At 45.9% G+C, this 23,089-nt stretch overlaps 1 protein-coding gene across 4 annotated transcripts in view; it reads right to left on the bottom strand.

Annotated features, from left to right (window-relative positions):
• Positions 1-226: 226 nt before the first annotated feature.
• The window catches only part of RREB1 (ras responsive element binding protein 1), a 117,031-nt gene continuing 94,168 nt past the window's right edge, over positions 227-23,089 (bottom strand). For 3 of the 4 annotated variants that reach the window (XM_072329096.1, XM_072329098.1, XM_072329097.1), the window contains exons 9-11: positions 19,791-22,530; positions 4,374-5,120; positions 227-918 (exon numbers count right to left, since the gene is read on the bottom strand). In XM_072329096.1, coding sequence (XP_072185197.1) covers positions 398-918; positions 4,374-5,120; positions 19,791-22,530 — 4,008 coding nt within the window. In that variant the 3' untranslated portion in view covers positions 227-397. The remainder of the gene's footprint in view (positions 919-4,373; positions 5,121-19,790; positions 22,531-23,089) is intronic. The other variant, XM_072329099.1, reaches the window with a different exon arrangement.

Genomic DNA, 23,089 nt, shown 5'->3' with positions numbered 1-23,089 from the left:
CTCCCACCCCACTGCCCCATTTCCAGCTCAGAGAACAAACACAGAGACTATCAGATATACAAGACCAAGCTCACACACACCAATACAAAAGGTAACATTAATGCTTAAATGAAAAAGGTCCTCTCCAAATAATTCATTAAAATATTAAAAAAAAAAAAATCATTTTTGAAAAAAAAAAAAAATTCTATGATACCAAAAGATCTAATAAAGTAGTAAGGCACTCAAATCAGTATATACTGTAGTCTCTTGCATTATTATACTGAAAGGCATATGGCACTGCATCCAGTCTGCCATACTCTCCCCACAGCTGTAGGTCACTCTTCTGAAACGAGACCCTGGAAACCTTGCTCTGCTGGCTTCAGTTTGTGTGCTGGGATGGGCCCAGCCTCCTCGCAAGTCATTCCACCCCCAAGAGCTGAGGCGTGCTGTCTGCAGAGGCAAGAATGTGATTCATGGGAGACTTTTTGTTGTGCATCTCCAGCAAGTCTTGAATGAAACCCGGCGGTCTCTCTAGCTCGGAGCTACCCCGAGGCTCCTGGTCTGTTGCGGGCTGCTTCTGCACGTTCTTGGTGGGCTCCACGAGGCTGGCACCAGCTCCTTGCCCGCTCGGCCTCTCCTCTTCGCAGGGCACGTCCTTGGCCACGCCAACCGGGGACTCCTTTTGGCTTCTGGTACCAGATGGGTGGCTGCCAACAACCCCTGCAAAGTCGCACTCGTTTTCTGAGATGGGGTTGGTGCCACTGTGGCTAGACTCATTTTCGCTGTCTTCCCCGCACCTCGACTGGGTCTCTTCCTTGTCGCTCTCCTTCCCGTGGTTTCGAGTATTTTTGACTTTCTGGTGTATGCGCTGGTGACGAACCAGGCTGTGCTTCAGAGTGAAGGTCCGTTCACAGGTTTGACACTTGTACGGTCTCTCACCTGCAAGAGAATGAAAATACGAGGTCAGCCATGAGGTCACAAACACACCACCCTCTTGTTTCAAGCAGCCTAAGATGCTCCACGCTGGAAGTTCAGTACCTCCATCAAACTTTGGTGTTCCTTCTATTCAGGGTTTTTGCTTCTGTACTATCGTAGTATGCAAGCAGGTACAAAGACCCTTGGGCCCCTGTCACTCCAGAAATACAGATGAGTTCCGCCCCTTTATAACTTGATAATACCGGGGTACAATGTGCACTGGTGTCCAGTAGAGCTTTATAAACCTGTGGTTCTGATGTGCCAGGCTATTGAACCCACACAGTCCAATGAATCTGACTTCCCTTTTCCTCCACATGGTTGGAGGCAGCAACCATCTAGGGTAAAGATGGGCTTTCCATCCCACTTCCTCATATCATCTCCATAGTCACACAGTAACACCACAGGGTAGCACATTATGTACCCACTATATCTTCTCTTTCAGCCCTGCACTAAGGAGGGAGGAAGACCACAAGCCTCAGGTGCTTGTTAACATCCCTTCTACAGCAGCCCACCACAGGGGCTCCAAGTTACAGGCCCTGCTATATACAGAGAGATCGGATTTGAGTTAGGAGGACCCTGTCCAGAGACCTGTGGTCAGAAGGGCTTAAAAATGAACCAAACTGAACAGCGCATAAGAGAACATCTTCTCCTAGGTACTGGCAGATGAGTTACCTACCTAAATCAAAGAGAAGCTGTCATGAACTGCTCTTGACAGAACAACTACTACTCTTTTTGTGAAGCAGAAGGAGAGCACTGCTGTATTAAAATGGAAAGAGAAGCTGAAGGAGACAGATTTATTGGGCCTTCACAGGACACTAGAGGTGTCTGTCAGCAGTGGTCAGTGTTTACTGAGCAAATGAAAAACACAGAATCGCAAAACCACAAAGGTCATAAAAGCCCACTAAGATGATCTAGTCTGATCACCAACCCATCCCCACCATGCCCACTGACAACATCCCTCAGTGCCACATCCACACAATTCCTGAACACCTCCAGTGATGGTAACCCCACCACCTCCCTGGGCAGCCTGTGCCACTGCCTCACCACTCTTTATGAGAAGAAATTTTTCTCAGTATCCAACCTGAATGTCCCCTGGCACGACTTAAGGCCATTACCTCTCATCCTACCACCTTTACCTGAGAGAACAGGCCAACCCCTACCTAGCTATAGCCTCCTTTTAGTGAGTTACAGAGAGTATGTGCCTTGGGGTGCTGTTAAAAATCTGTTGATGTCCTTCAGCCCGCTGGAGCTCTACTCTTATTTCTGAAACACTTGAAAGCCCTTAAAGAAACCTCTTCACACCTGTGCAAAGAAATGCTACTCTCAGGACAAAATTCTTGCAGTCACTTTGCAGCGCTAAAAGCCTCAGAGCAGCTGCAGAGCTGCTCCTATGTTGTAATCAACATGGGATTTGCTCTGCTTTCAAAACCACTTTTTGCATCTGAAATGTTTCAATAGTTTCCTCAGCACAAGCACCTTGAAAAACAAAGCCACACCTCCACGTCTCTGCTGACAAATCTTCCCCCAGCTCCAGGCCAAGCACAGTGCCCCATGGTTCTGGATACCTGCCACCACTGCCATGCCAGCCCCAAAGAACCAAAAGTCCCATCCTGACAGCTTCATCCCATGTTTCTGATTGCCGTTGCTAAAGACTTCTCAGTGGTGCGATTCCATCAGGATACCACTGGTGTGGAGTAAGCCAGTCCTGCTGCCCGTGGGAAGCATGACGCTTCTAAGAGAAGCTTCTCCTTGCTGTTGACAGAAGACAGGACTCCAGCCAGGAGCATTTCTGGTCATCTGCTTTTGCCCATCCCAAAACAGTGCAGCTCTGCAGCTCACTCTGTGACTAGGACCCCGGAGCCCCCCAAAACTACATGCGAGGGTGAAGGAAATGTTTCAGCCTGACAGCCATTCAGCAGTGGGTTCCTTACACACTTTAGACCGCCTCAGAAGTTCCTCTTAGGAGAAAAAGTATTCGAAAAAGTATTCCAAAAACTTTCTATACTCGTCTTGTATAAAGCATGGTTAAAACCGAAGTATAGGCAATATTCTGCCATGTACCTGAGTGGATGGGAGAGGGAGAGGAAGGAGGAAGGCCAACCAGTTTTGAGTCCATCACAGCACTGAGGCAAAATCCGCATTTGAAAACGCATTATCTTAACAGTGGTGGTGTTTAAATTTGTTACATTTGAAGAACCGAGCCAGGTTTCTATTCCATTCTAACCTATTCTGTGTTTTTCTATGACACTGACATCTTTCGGAGTCAAATAAGAAAGAGAAACAAACAGCAAAATAAATAAATAAATAAATAAACAGGCATATCGATATGGTCTGTGCATCTCAGCATGCATTTAAAACACAGTATGGGAATCACTGGCATAGAACAGTTTCATTTAGGTCTAACATTTAGGTCTAACACTCAGCATTTTAGATATAGTCTCCTCGAATCTTCTAGATTAGTATGAAAATAGCCACAAGAGTGGGATCCATCTCTAGTTTCACTCAAAGCCAGATGAAAACAGGTCATCTTTGCACTTGAGAAGTCAATACTGAAGGTAAAAGGTTTGGTTAGGACACTAGTCTTTGGTGTAGCTTATTGAACATCCTCGTTCTTCAATTACAGCACAAATATTCTGTAACCAAAGTTAATTACAAAGATATTGTCTGCAGCAGAAAGCATTTCAAAAGACATGAAATGCCATTTTCCAACATCAGAACAGCCTACTGAGAGGTAAAATACATCATTAATGAGGATGCACAACTAACTCACTCTTGAGCTGGCTCATGACTTCACCTCCTTCTCAATGCACCCCTGAAATTTACTGCATAAAGCAATCCCTAATACTTTAACTATTGAGTAACTGGACAAATACTTTACTACCTGTATTCCACATTCTCTGCCCAAGGAAGAGCAGAATGCAAACGGTAGTTGTGCTTTTCACTCAAGCAGAAGGTCATGCGTATCACCAGCATAATACCAATACCAGGCCCAGATAATCAGACAAAACCACACGCTCTCTCTAAACTTTCACTTGGAAATGAAGTCTTACACACTGCCATGTTTCTCCACTGCTCATCAAAATACTGGGAAGACGTATAGCCACAGACACATTATGGGAAGGGAGAGAGAAGCTGGATCTGCACACCTGTCCTACCCTCCGAACGCTGTAAGCAAACATGGGGGAAAACTGTTTGGGAGCTGAAGAAAAGGTGGTGGTGTAACTACTCCTGCTCCTTCAATAGGCTTCGTGCGCAGTATGGCAGACTGGGGAAGAGGTGACACCTCACAGCTACCTTTAGGACTAAAAGCTGTGTCTCCAACTTCATGCACTAGCAGTAATTGTGCACCTACAGAGAAGATGCATCACTGTGGTGGCAGATCTGCTCATTATCTGCTCTGTCCTGAATTCTCCTCTTACCTGTATGAGACCGCATATGTCGTGTCAAATCTTGCAGAGACCAGAAACGCTTGTTGCACACAGTACAGACTTTCTTTCTTTTGTCTGCTTTCGCAGTACTCTTAGCCTCATCAGTCTTTGGTATTTTGTCATCACTGCTCTTCTCAGTGGACTTTCTCTCTGTGCCTTCCCCCTCAGAGATGCTTTCGCTCTCTTCATTCTCCTTTCCTGTTGCCTCACAGTCCAGAGGAGACTCCACTACTTTCAAGTCCATCGGAGACTCTTCCTGCTCAAGACCGGAGTCCTGCATCGAGGGAGCTCCTGCATCATCCTGGATGCTTTTGCTTTCATCCTCACTGCTCCTTTCATCTTTTCTGTCCTCACGAATGTGGGCCTTTTTGTGACGGCTAAGAGTGCCAGCAAACTTGAAGGTTTTGCCACAAACATCACAGGCATGTTTCCTTTCAGTCTGAGAACTGCTGCCTGTGCTCTGGTCACTCTCTGCCAGCTTGAAGTCCATTAATTTGCTGGCAAAATTGAGGTCAAGACTTTTGTTACTTACAGAATCTTCCTCAGGGCCCTCTTCATATTCATCTGCTTTTTCTTCGGCATCCTCTTCTGCTGGAGGGGAGTCAGCCTTTTGCTCCTCCTTGGGGCTGCACTCACTCCCCGGTAGCTCGCTGACTTCCTCTGGCTGCTCCTTCTCACAGGATGTCAGGTCCAAGACTTCACCCCCTGCAGCAGGTGCCTCCGCATCAGCCTGACTGTCTGCAAGCAAACAGAGAGAAACCTTCAGTGGGACACTCTCCACTAACACACAACTACCAGCAGTGAGGATTCACAGACCCACAAGCAGTGCTGCTGATCAAGTGTCCGAACATCTGCCTTATCCTATCTGTCACCCAGTAACTTACAGCTGAAAAGAGATCAAAACACCACAGAACCAATCAAAATGATGATTAAAAATCTGTTTAAAAGAAAAAAGCTTTGTTTTCCAAAATAAACTCACATTCTTAGCGATTTCTTCAAGTGTGGTGCAATCGCTTTTACCAGAGAATACAAAATGCCGCAACACCAAAGAAAAGCTTAGGTCACTACTGCTATAAATATACTGCACCAGAGACACGTGGATGTATTATTATCTGTAAACAGGTGTACAGAGTATAGATATAGACTGAAGTAATACACATCCTCATGTTACTCTAACCGATAAATTGTAAGCAGCGGGAAATGTTTTCCAAAGGGAATATAAAGGCCTCATGCAACCAACTGGTACAATTAAATGTCAAAGGTTATCGCAGGACAGTTAAAAAAACTGGCTATGTATCAGATAAGCAAAAGATGCCAAGGTTTGTCCAGGTGTTGACATCACCTGGATTTCACCTGGATATAAAACATTAAGCCAGGAAACAGTAGTAGGAAGCATCCTTTGCTGTTTTACCACCCCTCCAACAAAAAGGCAAAACACGCCTAAGAAACCCACCTTAATGACATTCTCTGTTCCCCTATCAGTCTGCACCATTAGCATCGCTAAAGACATGACAGCAACATGGAATGAGTAAAGCAAACAAAGGGGCAGAGCTGTACCTCTTCCAAGCTCCATACATAAGCATCTCAAGTGGAAATAAGCAGGACTGAATCTGGATGCTCAAGCTGACAAAGCTGCATGGCATGTAACTGCATCCCACGTGCTACTTTCCAGCAATTGTTCCAGGATGTGAGCTTAGTAAGGAAAGCTCATGCTTTCCTTGTGTTAAGTCCTCCCTCAGCTCCTTCTCGTTGATGGTGTGTAGCTGAGGCACCACACAACAGACACTGCAGCGTTTATCTGCAAGCCCAATAGCTGCTTGGTAACCGCAGGGATTTAGAAACTCCAGATGAGCAGTTTAAGTCCTCCATTTGACATAGAATCATAGAATTACCCAGGTTGGAAAAGACCTTGAAGATCATCAAGTCCAACCGCAGCCTAACCAGTACCCCATCTCTAAAAAAACCTCTGCTAAATCATATCCCTGAGTACCACATCCAAACGGCTCTTAAACACATCCAGGGATGGCGATTCAACCACCACCCTGGGGAGCCTATTCCAGTACCTAACCACCCTTTCGGTAAAGAAATTCTTCCTAATATCCAACCTGAACTTGCCCTGGCGCAACTTAAGGCCATTTCCCCTTGTCCTGTCACTTGTCACTAGTGAGAAGAGACCTGCCCCACTCTCACTGTAAGAACCTTTCAGGTACTGGAAGACGGCAATAAGGTCTCCCCTCAGCCTCCTCTTCCTCAGACTAAACAGCCCCAGCTTCCTTAGCCTCTCTTCATAGGGCTGATTCTCCAAGCCCTTCACGAGCCTTGTTGCCCTTCTCTGGACCTGCTCCAGTACTTCCATATCTTTATGGATATGGATCTTTATGCCACATAGCACAACATGCGCTTGTCCCTGCACTACATCTAAATATCTACCCATTAAAACATGCAACTATGCCCTAGTCGGTGTATAATGCTGGAGAATGTGAGAATGCGGGTATCTGGGGAAAAAAAAGGTCACCTACAAGTGCCCTACACATTTGCATTTGAATTCTGTGTTTTGACTCATTGCTTCTCGCCTGGATAAATTAAGGTAAAAAATTCAAGCAAAGTTATTACAAACATCAGGAGGCCGTTTCTAAAAACCCAGCTGAAGTCTCAAAGCGTAGTAATTAAGGAGCTGCACTGCTTTATAACTCGGAGAAACGTGAGACAGGCGTGGATGAGAAGCAGGGGGCACACAAAGCATTCTCGGTTACGTGCAGGCAGCAGGGTCTCGTGGCTGATGTTGAAGGCAAGGCAGTGAAACCAGAACCCAAACCCAGGCCACGTCTGTACAGGGGAAATGTTTTAAACAAAACAAAACAAAACAAAACAGAGGAAGCACTCCTGTGGGTTCCTGGCCTGCTGCCTTCTTCCACACATGGCATTCTGGGGACTGGAACAGCACATCTGTGTCTCACTGCAAATGCTTCAGCTTAGCCCAAGAGTTTGGATGAAAGGAAGGATTAATGACCAGAGACGTGACTCCACACTGCTGCTGAAAGGGTTCTTGTCCTTGACCACGGCCACCCAGCCTTGCTCCAACCTTAGCGGTGCTAACATTCACACACCACACAGCAAGCAGGGTCTTTTTCACCTCAGCGCAGATTTGGAGTGAAATGTGGATTTGGGGTGCATGAGAATGAAGTGACCCCTACAGTCGCTGATCCAAGAGCAAAGGGAAGGGAAACAACAGAGGATTTTCCTTCTCAGCAGCCCTCGGTTGCTGCCGTCAACAGCAGGTATTTGCAAACGATGGATGAAAAGACAAAACCGACCAAGTGGTCTGAAGTACAGAGATCTTCAAACAATGTCTATGGGAAGCACCTGAGTGGCTGCTGCACCCCTATGCTGGTGCTCACCCTCAGCAAGTTGAGCTCCATGGGCGAGGCCAGGAAACACTGCTGTGAGGAACTGTGTGTAAGGCCAAAGGAAAACTGAAAGCAGAATGAGAAGGAGGGCTTTACTGGGGAAGAGAGCAGGAAGGTATCTTAAGATGGAGACAAGTATGAGCATGGAGAGTCTGGGATGGAGGGAGCTTCACTTCTGTAACACCAAGAGCCACACTGTAATTCCTTGCTGCCCAAACACAAGGCAGCAGACGCAGAGCAAGATGACGCTTCAGACAGGAACTATCAGGAGCAACATGCAGGAGGGGAATACGAACCAGAAGCATTCCAGGAGGGGAGTAAGAACCAGAGAAGGCCAGAAACTGAATGTTTTGTTTTAAAAACCCCAAGTACTTTTTTTTAGGAGGAAATCGTTCAATTAATTGTACTCAAACTCAGCCTTCTTTTTTCCCCTCTGTGCCCTTCCCACCTGCAGTTCCCTCCTTGTGTTGCTGTCTTGTGAGTACATTTCCATGTGGAAGAGAGACTGGCTCTGAGGGACAGGTGATGTAGGTGGTGTTGCCTTACCAGTGCAGGCTAACGGGTGAGGATGACATCAAGTAAAAGAATATGAACCTTAACCATCAACATTCAGGAAGGAAAAAGATCTCAGACACCAGCAGCATGGATACACACACTTTCTCTTCCAAAACCAGCTCACCACCATAGAATGAACGCTTCCAAAATTCAGTTATGGACTTGGCCAGGAATATCCTAAGGTGTGGGCTTGGGTGAGCACTCTTCCTTCCCACCTGCACTAACAAGACCTGCTGCCTTTCTTGTCAAGGAAGAGCTTCACAGCTTCCTTATGAAACTACCTGCATATCACAAAATGGCAGCTCCTGACTAGTTGAGCTACTCTGTGGTTACCCCCAACCTGCGCGGTTGGTTTCACAGCTGGTGAAAAAGCAACCTGCTTTGCACAAAACCTGACTCTGGGAATGGGTGAGAACCAGCCCCGCTTTGCTGTGGACAAACTGGAAGAGCAGCACATGGAGGCGTGTGGGAAAGAGGACTGTCGTGAGGATGGCCTCACTGGTGCCTGGTGTGGGGTTCCTCCTGCAAGGCTGACGCTGCCGCTTTTAGCTTGTTTACAGGCCTCTTTGTAGAAAAACCTTGCTGGCCACACAGAATGCTGTATGACATGGGGAAAGATTCTAGCCAAGCCTTTAGATCTGAGCAAACACTCCTACAAAGGGCCCGAGTTCCTCTCAAATAGGTCAGTCAGTCCTGTTTCCAGAACCAGTGGCTCTATGATTGCATTTCATTTATCATGCTGTACAGTCACATGCATTTGAGGTAGTGAGGAAGGCATGGTACAAGGGAAAGGCCTGCTGTTTCTGTCTCTTACAATGCTGAAAATGCTCTCCGGTCTGCTTGTTATCCCACAGATAAACCTGGAGAAGACAAGAGCAGAACTGCCCTTACTGAGGGCCCTGTCCACTGCCACTTTCTCAGCACTTGCATCTTAGTTTAGCTACTCCTAAACCTCAGTTTTAGAAGACAGCTGGGAGCTGAGCACGTGGCCTTGTCCCAGAGGAACACAGTTTGAGTTGCTCCTCTGAGGTGAGGACATGAAGGTGTCAAGGTCTGATGAAGTCAGCTCTGACACAAAGCTGGAGACCGTGGGAGATGTAAGGGAGGGAGGGGATCAGCAGGGAGGTGAGGCCCTGAAGAGGAAGGCAAGGAGAAGCTGCAGCTCAGCTGCTACCTCTTCAATGTCTGGGAAAGAAACAAACTTCTCAGGAGATATATTCATAAGCAAAACTTGAACTGAGAATGCAAAAACTTTTCCTCCTGCATGAAAGAAAACACTATATACTTGTAGCCAAGATCACTTTTCTTGCAGCAGTTTGAAGGAAGAGTTTTGATGAAGTCTGTTTACAGCTCAAGCTGAAGGTTTCAGTCGGCCCAGTCAGAACAGTCCATCTTTTACAGGTGGCAAGAAAGAGAATGAGAAGTGAACTGCTTTCCTGTATACACAAACACAATTGTCCAGTGAGACACTGAACATGGAAAGTTTCAGATAAAAGAGCAGATACAGATCAAGGCGAGGAGGCTGCCGGTTTGATTCTGTTTTCCTGTGTCTGTCTGTCTTTCCCCTGGAACTAAGGCGGAATAGGGTATAGCTGGAGATGCTGAGTTGTTATTAGATAAAACAGGGTGTTGTAGTGGAAACAATTTTGTGACTTTAAAGCAAGTGTTTATTGCCAGACATTCCTGACATCCCCATAGAACTGTCAGAACACCCATCACATAAATAACACTAAAAAGCAGAACAGACAGAGCACTGGAAATAAAAGCTGGACAAGCAATTGGCATTACCAGTCAGATGAGCTGATGGCTTACCATTTTCCCCCCGTTAACTGAAGTAACCTGATTTATTTATTTATTTATTCTTATTTTACACTAGACGCAGCTACCGCTAGGTGGAAGCAGCCCAGTAAGTTTGGCACCTTTAATGACCTGCTCACACAGCTCTGCTCCTACTTACATCCACGGCTTAGAGAACAGCTTTTCAACCTGTGGAGTCAACTTGCAAAAACATGGGGGCTACCACTGTCCTTTTTTATCGTAAACACACGCTTTGCCACCTTTACCACATCACAATACATCACACGCAAGGTTAAATAGTTAAAACAGCCCACGGTTGAGGGAGCTTCAGCTGTTATGTGCATTACTCTTGAAATACAAACATTAAAAGACAGATGGCTGTTTTAAAAAGTGTAGGGAAAAGGAAAGGACCAATTCTAGAAAAGCAGACAGCTAAAACTACAACTAAAACCCTGGAGAAGAGATATATAGCATCACGCTGTTTGCCTTTAACACAACCTATGGTCCCCTCCAAGACCTTCAAGTGAACAGTTCAAGTCACCAACACAAACAAAGGCACTCAGGACTAGTTCTGACTGCACCTAGCAAGTAGGAATCTGCACTGAGCTGGGAGGAAAAAGCCCAGAGACTTTCAGTTCACAGTGAGCTGTGAGAAAGAGGGTTTTATGCAGAGCTGGCTATACATTCAAGTGAGTTATACATCATCTCCTCAGTATCTTTGACAGAACTGCTCTGCCATTCGGACCAACTTCAGCATCTCCTCTCCATTTGTCACTTACTCCTTTGCCAAGCAACTCTTGCCTTGCCATAAGTTACGGCTCTGGAGTGGCTGTTAAACTTTGCCTGACACCGAAACTGCAGTTGCAAGCCCTTTGTCCTCTAGGAAATAATGACAAATGTAGTTCAGAGGTACAGACAGCTACGACAGTTTGGAAAAACAACAAGTCCTCCACTATAACCAGGGCTCACATGATTTCTGGAGGGATCACAGAGTGGCAGATTTCTAGAGCAAAGATGAATTCTGCTTAAACACTAATCAGAAAATTCACTGTCGAGCGTACTTACTTTGTAAATATTTGCCTAGTTAACACAGAGTAGTTGTTTTTGACCCTCTCAAATCAGGTGCAGGCCTCTCTAAGAAAAGGACCTTTCCTTAGGATAGTATCTTCATGTACTGTCTAACAGATAAATCTCTCACCCCATTCCCGTCCCAACACCTCTCCTCCATCAGTGGTATTTGGTTGCAAGAAAGGAGCCTTCAGAAAGCCCCACGGAAGTGAGGGCAGGGCTGCTTTAACGTGATGAAAGTCCATGGAGTCGCTCCACAGGGCAGCTGCAGCGGCCTGCCCTGCTCTGAACCCCACAAGCTGCCCCCTCCTGCATGAGATGTTTCGGGCCCTGTTGTTAGGCTGCTCCCTTCTGTTTCGCGAAGCAAAAAGACACGCACAAACTCCATCACTCACACAGATTCCCTGTCTTCGACTCCTATTCAAAAGCACCATCCTGTTTTTTGTTTTATTTTAAAACAAGACCAAAAAGAAACCCTCTATAAACCTGTTCCCAGTGACACTCTATTGAATTGCGCTTCCTGCCTTACACCTCATCTTAAAGCTTTCCTCTCTGCTTCATTTAGAGCTGACCAAACACCACCCAAGCGTCTCCCATTCAGCACACAGTACAGCAACCCAGACTATGACACACTTGCAGATAACAGCTATTGAAAAGCTTCTCCTGTGAGCCCCAACCACACCACTTGCCCACCTTTTACAGCCAGCATAAGACGAGAAATGTCCCCCTTTTCAACTGAGCCACAGTTTCAAATTATAATTTACTTCCGCTGATTTTGAAATCCATTTTTCTTGTGCAATGGAATGAGGCCACATGTCCAAAGATGCTGAATGATTCTGGCCTGTGATTAAACACCAGCTGGCAAAGCTTGTTAAGAACACTAAGCCATGCTATGAAGTGCTCACGGTAATGCTACCAGCATAGGAGCCTTCTTTGCTTTCTGAAGCTGCTGCCTGAAAAAAAGAAGTGTTTGATGGCAAGGCCAATTTCAGCAGCATCCATCTGGTTCTCCCAGGAGATGCTGCCAGCTCCATCACCCTGCTGCACCAATGCACTCTTTCAGGGTCATACCATGAGCTGGATCTGAGAACTGATCTGAGGACTGCCAGTCCCTCCCCTTGCCCTTTTCATTTTTTTTTTTGGACAGCTAGGTCAGTTACAGACGTGGGGATGAACAGCTGGGAACAGGTTGAGCCAGTATGGCTGAGACGTGCTTTGTGTTATCCAACCATGGCCCAAGGCTCTGTCTGCCAGGGGCAGGTCGAACCACTCTGACCAGCCCAGCACCGGCTGCACAAGAGCTAAGAACAACATTTACCTTCCATCAGTGTCCTGCACATCCTATGTGTCATGCTCATGCTTGTCTGAGTGGCTTCAGAAAACCTTTCCTCCTGCTCACCTCATCAATCAGCTGAGCTGCCTTAGCATCCTTCTGACTAGTTTCTAGCAGATCCCATTAAGGCATTTTTACTTCATTCTGCTGCAAAGACCACAGAGGTGAGCACTTTCAGAGCCCTTTCTGCAGACTTTTGTTCTGCTAGGGGATCGTGTTATAACATGAGTCTTCTCCTCTCATGCTGCAACCATCTGTTGCCTGCAAAGGCCGAACCAGCTCACGTGACACTCTGGGTAACATGCTACAGCCCGGCAGAGTTACGGGCTGTTAACGTGGTAACGAGACATCTTTGTCCTTCGTGGCAAGCGAGAGCAAATCACGTTGCAACATGTTCTCTAGCATGGCAGATTTTACTGCCAGACTAGTACTGAGACTTGTGTGACTGCATCTGAATCACTGCAACACCACCTGCCGATTACAAGGGAAAGAAAGGATGTGAAGCAGACATTTCCAAACAAAGTTCTTGCTGCTTTTAGATTTGCTGTTTCAACAGCTCTTCCATATCACCTATTCAGTGATACAGAGCTGCCCTGTCTCTCCTGGAGGTACCTCTTTTGTGTAAGAGCTTGTCAGGCAAGGGATACGTACCAATCCACTGAGTTTCCTTCCCGCATCTATCCCGTTTGGTCAGCAAAGACAAACACTGAGCTACTGCACTCACCCACAGTTTGAGGCCAGCTCACTTCCTTTTGCTAAACGCCACTCACCTGCCTACAGCAAAGCCCCTTGTGATCTGACAATCTATTTCCTTTGCTGAAAAAGTCTCAAAATTGAGTGGGCAAGAAGATGACTGGGGAGCATCAGAGCAGACAAATTTAAGGTAAAAAAAAACTCTGGGAAAAAAAAATAATCTAAAGCAAACCTTCAAGATGCTGAAAGTGGCACTGGCATTCAGGAAAGAAGAGCCGTTGCATGTATCTCTCCAGGACCACTGCTTTGCCCTGCCTCAGCAGCCAATATAAAGCCAAGAAACGCTGTGTACAGCAAGCAAGAGTGGTGAGGGCAAAACAAAAGGCGTCCCTTTGCTGCTGTGTACTGGCCTGGTGTGCTCTCATTACAGGTTATGCATGCAGTTCTGGCCACAGCATGGCAGGAAGGACATAGCTGGGCTGCAGAAGACACGAAGTGAACCTAATCAAAGCAATGGGATGACACCAGAAAGGCCGAAGACCCTCATTTTTGCAGGAGAGGGGGTGATTATGATTGAGGCTTGTGAGCAGAGAGCAAACACAGAACTGCAGTTCACCAAATCCTGCAATGCTGGAATGAAGGGAGGCTCTCTGAAACTAGCAGGGGATCAGCTTAAAATGGATTTAAAAAATATTTCTTTACACAGCAGGTAGTGAACTTCTGGAGCTTGACGCCACGTGAGGTTGGAGGCACACAGCATCAGCAGGTTCAGAAAGCAACTAAAGTGACTGAGACAGCTGGTCCATGATCAGGTTCTAAAGGGAGCAGGCAGCAAAATGCCCTCTAACATGCAGCCCTAATGCAGTGGTGGATGCTGGCAGAGTGTAAGAGGAATAAACTGCAGGAAGTGGGCAGGCCCACAAGCTCACCCAAAACAGTAGATCCTACTGATACCACTGGAAACAGAGCATTTAACTGCATGAAGCACTGCTCTAACACAGCAGGGCATCAGGAGTTGGACGTGATGATCCTAATGGGTTCCTTCCAACTCGGGGTATTCTGTGATTCTGTTTCTTTCACCTTCGTGCTTTGCCCGTCTGCAGCGCTCAGCCCAACCTGCACGACTTGATCTTTCTATTCTATTTGAAAAGTGCCTGTGCTGTTGTGAGATCCAGCATCTCTTCCCTTAGACTGGGGGATAAACCCATTTCTCCCCAGGGATCAGATGGCAGGATCTGTGCAAATTCTATTAGATTTGGTATGACTAGCTGTTTTTTGTTTGCTTGTTTGTCTTTCCTCCTTTATAGCTTTCAGCCTCCCTTTCATTCTCAAGTCACCTTGTCTGTAATCTCTGGGACCAGCCTGTCAGAACCAAATCTGTTTCAGTGGAAAAGAACTCTAATTTCCCTACTCAAAGGTGACTTACTACAACATCCTCGTTGCAAGCTCCTCAGCAAGATGTTATCTTGAGATGACTATGTTCGAATTTGACAAAACTTCCATCAAAGCCATTGGGAACTTGATCCCCATAGACTTCGGTTGTATGAAGTCCTATGTAAGATCCAATTAATTCCCTGCAGGAGAAAGTTTTTCATCTCTGTAGTTCATTTAGATAAGTAGAAGAAGGGAAGAGGCCATATACAGGAAGAGCAGGAAGAAAAGCCAGGCTCATGGAGTGGAATGAGGAAAGTGGCCCCACAAGATGTATCTGTGATGGAGGAGGAGACTGTGAGGATGGGTACAAGTCAAAGGAGACCAGCTCCTGTCACACCTTCTCCCTCACATCCAAACCCCCTGAACACACACACACAACCTCCCAGACCAATCACAGCCTCTCTTTGATATGACACTGTGGGTACTTCCCTCACTTTCTTCTGCCACAAGTCGGTTCGGTTCTAATTAACGCCTCAACCTGAACGAGGGACTCCCCACATCTTGCAGACATTTCACTGCAGTTATTTCTTTCTCTTCCCTGTGTCAGCACAACGTTTTAGAAGCATCAAGGTACTGATTTCTGTAGGCTTTCAAGTTACTCACTTTTTCTTTATAAATGCCTGCTAAATCAACCAGAAATTTATGGCTACAAATACCACTTTCTGCACTTTTATTTGGCTTCTTTCACAATGCAAATACAAAACAGAACTTCAAAGTCCAGCAGAAATCTTTGTGCTTCGCGATCGCCTAATTCTTTTCACATTTCTTTTCAAGCATGCAATGACAGGATTAGCTGGGGATTAATTGCTTGAAACTCAACCTGCATCTCAGGTCACAATTTTCTCATATCTTCAGATTTTAAAGCTTTCCTATCAACCAAATATTTGTTATACAGACCAGTATCTACAACAGATAAGATCTTCTTTCCACACAAACATCCTATTTGGAGGTCTCAAAACTCAAACAAAAATCCTGCTTACTGCGCAAACTCTAATTCCCCCACCCCAAGTTACGGTCCTGTTCCCAAACAGAAACCGGACTGCTTTACACAAATGCCACCTTTTAAAGGCACAAGGAAGATCATCCAAACGAGCAGCATTCCTCACTTCCCATACTGTCCCTCAGAGGCACCTGCTCTTCTGATAAAATACACTTGCTGACTGGAAGGTCACCTCAGCAGTGATAGTTTAAGCACTATTTTATTTATTTCTTTATTTATTTCCATATGAACGATCATGGCTTGGATTAAAATACACCTGCAGCTGTGTATTGACTCAGAACTGACTGCAAAACTCAGTGAGCAGCATAGCGAGACCACTTGAGGCTGGACACTTCATGGAAGCCAGTCATTTGAACAGACTCTCTTTTGAAATAAAAGGTCATCTAAGCAATCATAGTGCATCAAAAGAGCATCACTTAATTAAAGTATCTCCTGCCACCGTTGTAGCAGTTGAAGCGCATTATTGCTGTGGTGAGGACCAGCTCTGCAAAGTGAAGATGTCTACAGTTCCACTCTTACTCAAGTCACACAGGCAAGGAATAGAACCCCTTCCAGCTCTTTGTTACAACTTGTATCCACCCATCAATAGGAAACATGCAGGTTCACAGGTTAGGCATAACTGTATTCTACTAACTAATTAATTTCTGTTGTTTATAGATATCTTCCCATCCGTTTAATTTCCGTGATATTCTGAATGCTTGGCAAGCAGCAGCTTATCTGCAAAAACAAAACGAAACAAAAAAAACCACCCACCCACACACACACAAAGAACCCCAACTAACCAAAAACACAAGAAAATCACACATACAGAACAAACAAAACCAAGCAAGAACCACCATCACACCACTGCATCTCACCTTTTACAAACATTATTGCTGGGCCAAATATGATCTGTTAGTATTGCTCTGAGAACACCCTCGAGTGATTCTCTGCAAACACATCTAGGTTATCTGTAACTAATGGCCACAGACCATTACTTTCATTTTGCATAGAACCCAGCTTGATTCATGTACCATAAAAGAGAAAAATTAACTGCATCATCTGCAGGGCACATCTTCTTTGCTGCTCTGAGAATGGAAAGAAGTCAAGAGATGGAGAGAAGGGCGAGAAAAAAAGGTAAACTGAGTTGAACACAGAAAATTAAGTAAGACAACATCAAGAGAAAGAAAGTATGAAAAGCAAGTGTTCAAGCATGTTCAAACAAAACACAGGTACAGCGCTAAACACTGTTTAAAAGCAAGCTGTGCCAAATTCCCAGAGCCCCACTTGTGAGCTTTGCATTACAATAAAAACCAATGAAGAAGATGTGTACTTCCCAGGGAAATGCTTCTGAAGTAAAAAACACATAGTGGTGTTGAGGCAAGACTGAGCAGCACGAAGGCTTTTATCAGAGGCTTTTGGCTGTGTGAAGGATATGGGTTACTCGCAGCATGCACATTTATGCCCTTTCACACAAAGCAAAACTAATCTTGACACCACATGGAAGAAGTTCTTCATGTTGAAATTCTATAGAACACGAAAGACATGCTTGCAAAAATCTTTTCATGACTGTAAATGGACGGAGGTTTAAAACTGGTAGTACCTACGCCACTTAAATGCTCAAAATGAAGTACCTTTTCCTCAGTCATATTTTCCCATGAGCAATTTCCATACTACAATAGGATGGAAAAGAGCTAGTTGCATCACTTTGCTCAAGTGACTGCGCTACTCTTCTTAAAGCAGTGTACTACAGTGATCTAGGAGTACAGTCAGCTTCACTGCTGTGATTCTATGAAATCTTCCCTGGGCAGCCTGATCTAGCATCTGATTTAATGTCTGACAACCCTGCCATGGCAGGGGAGCTTAAACTGGTCTTGGAGGTCCTTTCCAACCCAAGCCACTCCCCGATTCACTACAGACCAGATGCCTAATGTACACAGTTTGGGAGCACAAGACTCTCTAATTCACACAAGCTTAACTCAGAGAGAGAAGAGGCCAAGGTAGGGAGCAGCCACCAAGTTCAGACAATAAAGTTCCCTTTTTCTCTTTACAGTAAGATCAAAGATCAAAATCTTTCCTTGACTCCTTTTATAAAGCAAAGCTAACTAACAAGTCACTGCCTGTGTGACAGGTGGGAACAGAAGCACATTGCACTACAAAGCTGTAGATGTCTCCAGCAGAAACCTGTGTAGGACACAAACCCAGCAAACTGCTACATCACACAGCTGTCAAATTCTGCCCATGCCACCAGCACCTGAAAGCCAACACAGAAGCACAAGGCCCACTCAACCCCAGAGCATCTTGCACATCCCAGTGCATCTCAGCACTTGCTTTGGAACCACCTTCCTTGGCCTAAACCTCCTCTGTCTTCCCATCTTACCTTTCCCTTTCCCCTCCTGTATGTACACTGCTATCAGAGGGGAGCTGCTATGGAATCTACGAGCTCTCAGTATGTGCAATGCCAGAGTGCACCAGACTGAATGCAATCAGTGCCACTACTGTGGCACCACCAAAGTCCTGGACACGCACTGAGGACACAAGCTAGCTTCTGCTGCAGTGGTTTGTCTTCCCCATGGGGACAGCAGCACAGGCCTTCTAAAGGATGGTGTCCCCTTCCAAGCCCAGCAGTGGCAGGGGAGACAGGTTTTACCAGAAATGCATTTTCCTGTCTTCATTAAGGATTTACAGCAGTGCTGCTACCTTGGAAGTCCGCCATCAATAAGCAGGTCAACCCCCTCAGTCTGGGCAAAGCCTCTCTTTATTGTTTTCTGTCTCATGAAAAGTTCCTCAGTAACTATATATTATTTTTGGAGGGCAGGGTGTTGGAAAACAATTGGTACGAATAAAGAGCTCTCCTTCACTGCTGAAAGCAAACTGTACACTTAATAGGATAACAGAATTTGGTCTGTGCACACCAGAAAACAACAGCCTCACTGTTGCACCGAGTACCTTCAGGTTACATCCTCATGTCACTCAAATTGTAAGAGGGACTGCTCTGCAACTCAGATTCCCTTTAAACCTCTTAGCTAACACTTGACCTCTTCAGGGTTCCCCTTTAGTATTGAAATGGATCTTTTGCTTCATGAACCCTTCATTCTTTCAAAGTAAATAAATAAATCCTTTATCTCTTACAAGGCTGTACTCAATTCCCAGAAATTTCTTATGAATCTTCCTAACTTTTACTCTTTACATTAGGACTTGAGATTGCATAATGAGGAGAATGGTATTAACAACCATCCCTGACTTAAAAGAGAGCAAAGAAAGTAGAGTTTCTTCCTTTCCGTCACCAAGCAGGGTAAGAACCTACTAATTATTATAGTGCGAGTGGAAAAAGGAGTTAGCATCCGACTGACACAGTGTTCAATGAAGTCTTTCCTTCACAAAGAAGAATGAAAAAGAACCCCAAACTTAGAGTAAATCTCGCCCCCCAGTTCCTCCTTTGGTTTACCCCAGGTTTGAGGTTACTTGCACAGTGGCACAATATTACAGGTTCCGTGTGTAACTGCATGCCTCAGGGTCTAAGCCCACTTTAGTTGTCTAACAATAAGTAGAAACGTTTCCTAGAGGGAAACTACTACCACGTAATGCTCAGGATGCTATTTCTTGCATCCTCCTTCTTTCTGTCAAATGAGAGCCATCACAAAAAAAAGCTAAATGCTACATTATCTTCTTTCACTGACACAGTGTTACACTTATTGGTTCTCATTGTCGTGGCATATTTTCATCATTCCTGAAGTTGACAAACAGTCCCTGGAAGCATCCAAACAAACCGTGTAAGGCACAATGAAATATTCAACACATGTTGACTGTCAAGATGAGACAGAAATAACAGAAAACCTGAAACCAAATTCTTCTTCCGTGTATGCTAAGTTACACCACTGAAGTCAAATGGGCTTTAGCAGCTTAATTTGCCCCCTTGATACTCAAAGCCACAGAGATTACTCCATTACTACAAAAATGTAACACCATTACAATGCAACAGCAACAGCTGTGGCTTTACAAAGGAAAAAAGAACATGATTTGGACATTGGACAGAAGATGAGAAAGGAAGACTCTTGCATTGGGAGACCTTGCCTTCAGGTGCCTTCAGCGAGGAAAATCCTCGGGCACTCCCATCCACTTGAAGGACGGGGCACTCTTACCTGTGTGAGTGAGCACGTGCCGCTGTAGGGAACTTGCCCAGGAAAAGACTCGAGGACAGTAAGGACAGGAGATTTTTTGCGGGCAGTCTGAGTAAGTGTTCTTCTTCCCTCTCAGCAGCTTATCTTCAGCTGTTTCCTTTTCATCCTCACTTGTTCCGTTTTGGCCGCTTTCTTCCTTGAAATTGTCAGTGGACTGTAGAAACGGGCTAAATTTATTAGTGTCTGTGGTAGCCAGCATCTTCTCTATGCTGGCAAACTCCCCGCTTGACTCCAGATCCACACCACTGCTCAGTTTAGGCTTGTTTTTTGTTCCTTTCTTTCTGCCTCTTTTCTTAGTCAACCCAGTGTCAGCAACGGGAGGCGGCTCGGGGTCACAGGCCTGAGTCAGGTCACTGGGAAGGCTGGTGTCTCTCTGAATGGCGGTCACGATTGTCATTTTTGCTTTGGCATTCCCTGATTTGTCACACCCAGTGGAGCTGCTCGCTGCCTTGGGACTGGCATCTGCAGCCTCCGTTTTCAGCAAAGCAGGAGCAGAAGACACAGATGAAATGATCTGTGCAATGGAAGCCAGTGGTGGCAGCTCTTTAGTTACTGGAGGCTTTGGCAAGAGAGGTTGCGGTGGTGGTTTAGGCCTCAAGGGTCTCAGCAAGGCAGAATTGCCAAGGAGAGCTGGGGAAATGATTGGGACAGTCAAATGCAACGAACCCTTCAGTGGCTGGGGATGTCCGACAGCCATGTTTTTCTCTGAGTTCCCATTGGCACCAAAGCCCAGAGGACACTGCTGACAGTTATAGGCATTATCAATGATCACAGAAGAAGCCAGCTCTTGATTCCTGGCCTCACCAGGGATATCGTTATCCCTCTTCAGGACTTTGGGGATGGACAGGTCAATGGGCTCCATGGAACAGTCGTAGAAAGACAGGGGAGAAGAAACAAGCAGGTTCTCCTGCTTCACTTGCACAGCACTCAGGTTTTTGCTCTTCTGTGAGAAATCCAATGGCTCATCAAAATCCATCGGGAAGTTGCCCGTAGGTTCAAGTTTGATGGGAACATGAGATGGTGTCCCAAGCAAGAAGCCGTTTTGTGGCTCTAGGAAAGGAGTGATGGGCTTGCAGTCCATGTAAGTGCTGTCCTCCAATAAAGGAGCATCTGTGTGGCTCTCCTGAGCACTGCAGTCCACCACCAAGATGTAATTCTCAATCTCCCTTTCCTGCACGTGTAAATGCTGCTTCAGGATATGGTGAATGCAGTTCCGCTTGGCTGAAAAGGCTGTGCCACACTCCTTGCACTCAAATGGCTTCTTCTTCTGGCAACCACTGTGCGTCCTCATGTGGATGCGGAGGGCCCGGTAATGCTTCAGATCCTCGCCACACAACTTGCACACAGTGTCTGGGGAACAGAAGGCATCCACCATCTCTGCAGCATTGCTGGTGACGTACTCGATGTTCTTCTCTATATCCTTTCTGGTCACTTTGAGGTGCTTCTTTCGCAGATGCCTCTCGCAGTTGGCTTTAACTGTGAAAGGGTAGTGGCAGATTTTACAGATGTAAGGCCTCTCTCCACTGTGTGTCCGCAGGTGTCGGATCAGTGCTGCCTTGTCAGCTGCAATGTAGTCACAGATGTTGCACTGGTATGGGGAAATACCCAAGTGAGAACGGATATGAGCTCTCAGGACACCAGAGAAGGCAAACACCTGGTCGCAGAAACGACAGGGGTACAAGACTTTCCTCATTGTTGGGGCTTTCTTGTTTGCTGCCCCTGCAATGATGGCTTTGAGGTCCCCTTCTGTCACCTCTTGCTTGATCTTGGCTTCCATATTCAGAGGCAGGAGAGCTTCAATAATGCTGTCCTGCTCCAGTTGTGTCTTCATCTCGTGCTGAGTTAAAGGCTCTACTTTGGGCTGGAGGAGCAACTGTGAGGAAGGACTTGATTTGGCTCCTGGCTGGGAGAGGTGAGAGTTGGAGGAGGTCTCCACCGAGTTCTTGATCAGCCTCAGAGGAGGCGGTGGGAGGCTTGGGCTAATGCAGCCGGGGGAGGCTTGCTGGGCACTGATAAGAGGAGGAGGTGTAGAAGTTGCAACAACTGTTCGGGGTGTTACCAAAGGCTTTGGCTTCAGTGGTGGCATATGCTTGAAAATGGACTGCACAGGGACAGAAGGTGCCTTAGAAAGTGGAGGAAGACTGATTTGAGGAGGAGCGGAAGAAGCCATCTTCAAGATCTGCTGAATGTCTGCCAGCTCAATTGCAGATTCATTGGAGATGGGTTTTACCACAATACTGCTGTCAGGCTGGATGATAAAACCCTTCTGGAAAGGCTGCAGCGAGAGGAGCTTTATATTCTCCTTTGTAGGTGGGAGGACTGAAAATGACCCTCCCATAGTGGCAGCTTCCAGAGGAGAGAGGCTGAGCAGGCCAGTGCTGCCGGGTTCCTGAGGTAGGTTACTCTTCAGTGCTCTGAGCCGCATTTCTTGGACCTCGTCTTGTGTATCGTCTTCCTGCTTGACAGGTTTGATGTCTTTGGTGTACTGTAGGCCCAAGGATGCCATGAAGGCTTTCTGGTCTGGGTTCTCACTGGGTAGGGATGCGGACTGTAGCTTGTGCTTGTCTCTTCCTTGATCCATCACGTGAGTTTCTGTGTGCAGTTTAAGCGCCAAAAGCATGGGGAATGCCTTGTTACACGTCTCGCAAATAAACCGATGGAATTCGCTGATGCACCTTCGCAGATTTGTTTCACACCAGACCTGCAAGACATGCAGAAACATTTAGAGTAGACACCTCCAACCGACAAAGAAATCACATATTACTGCAAAACTAAACCACCTTCTCTCTCTCTTCTACTGGAGTTTAGAGAAGCCCTTTGGCCACCTAAGTGGCATACCTAGATTCGGGGCTGACTCCTAGAAGTTCCCTTGTATAGAGGCAAATTTCTTCAGAGGGTTATTCAGGCTCTAAAATACTTTTCCTCCCTAATCCACCATTCCAGAAACCTTTCTCTGTTCACTGACAGGACAGGAGGCTCAGAGGACTACCCAGCTAACTTCAGTAAGATGGGCAGTAAGACCACCTCCTTCAGCTCTTTTACTACAAAGAACTACAAGATAAAAAAGAAGGGTAAACAACAAAAAAAACCAACCAAGAATAACATCCCTCAAAATCAAATTAATGAAATGCAGAGGCAAAACCAGTCAGTCTTCTGATTAGGGAGTCTGATTACATTTACTCTTCCAAGAAAAATATTAAAATCACAAATAGATTTTATACCTGAAAACAATTGTGAATCCAAACGCTGTATTTAAATAT

Source organism: Excalfactoria chinensis, chromosome 2 (assembly GCF_039878825.1).
Source record: "Excalfactoria chinensis isolate bCotChi1 chromosome 2, bCotChi1.hap2, whole genome shotgun sequence".
Lineage (NCBI taxonomy): Eukaryota > Metazoa > Chordata > Aves > Galliformes > Phasianidae > Excalfactoria > Excalfactoria chinensis.
This window is presented reverse-complemented; position numbering and strand designations above follow the sequence as displayed.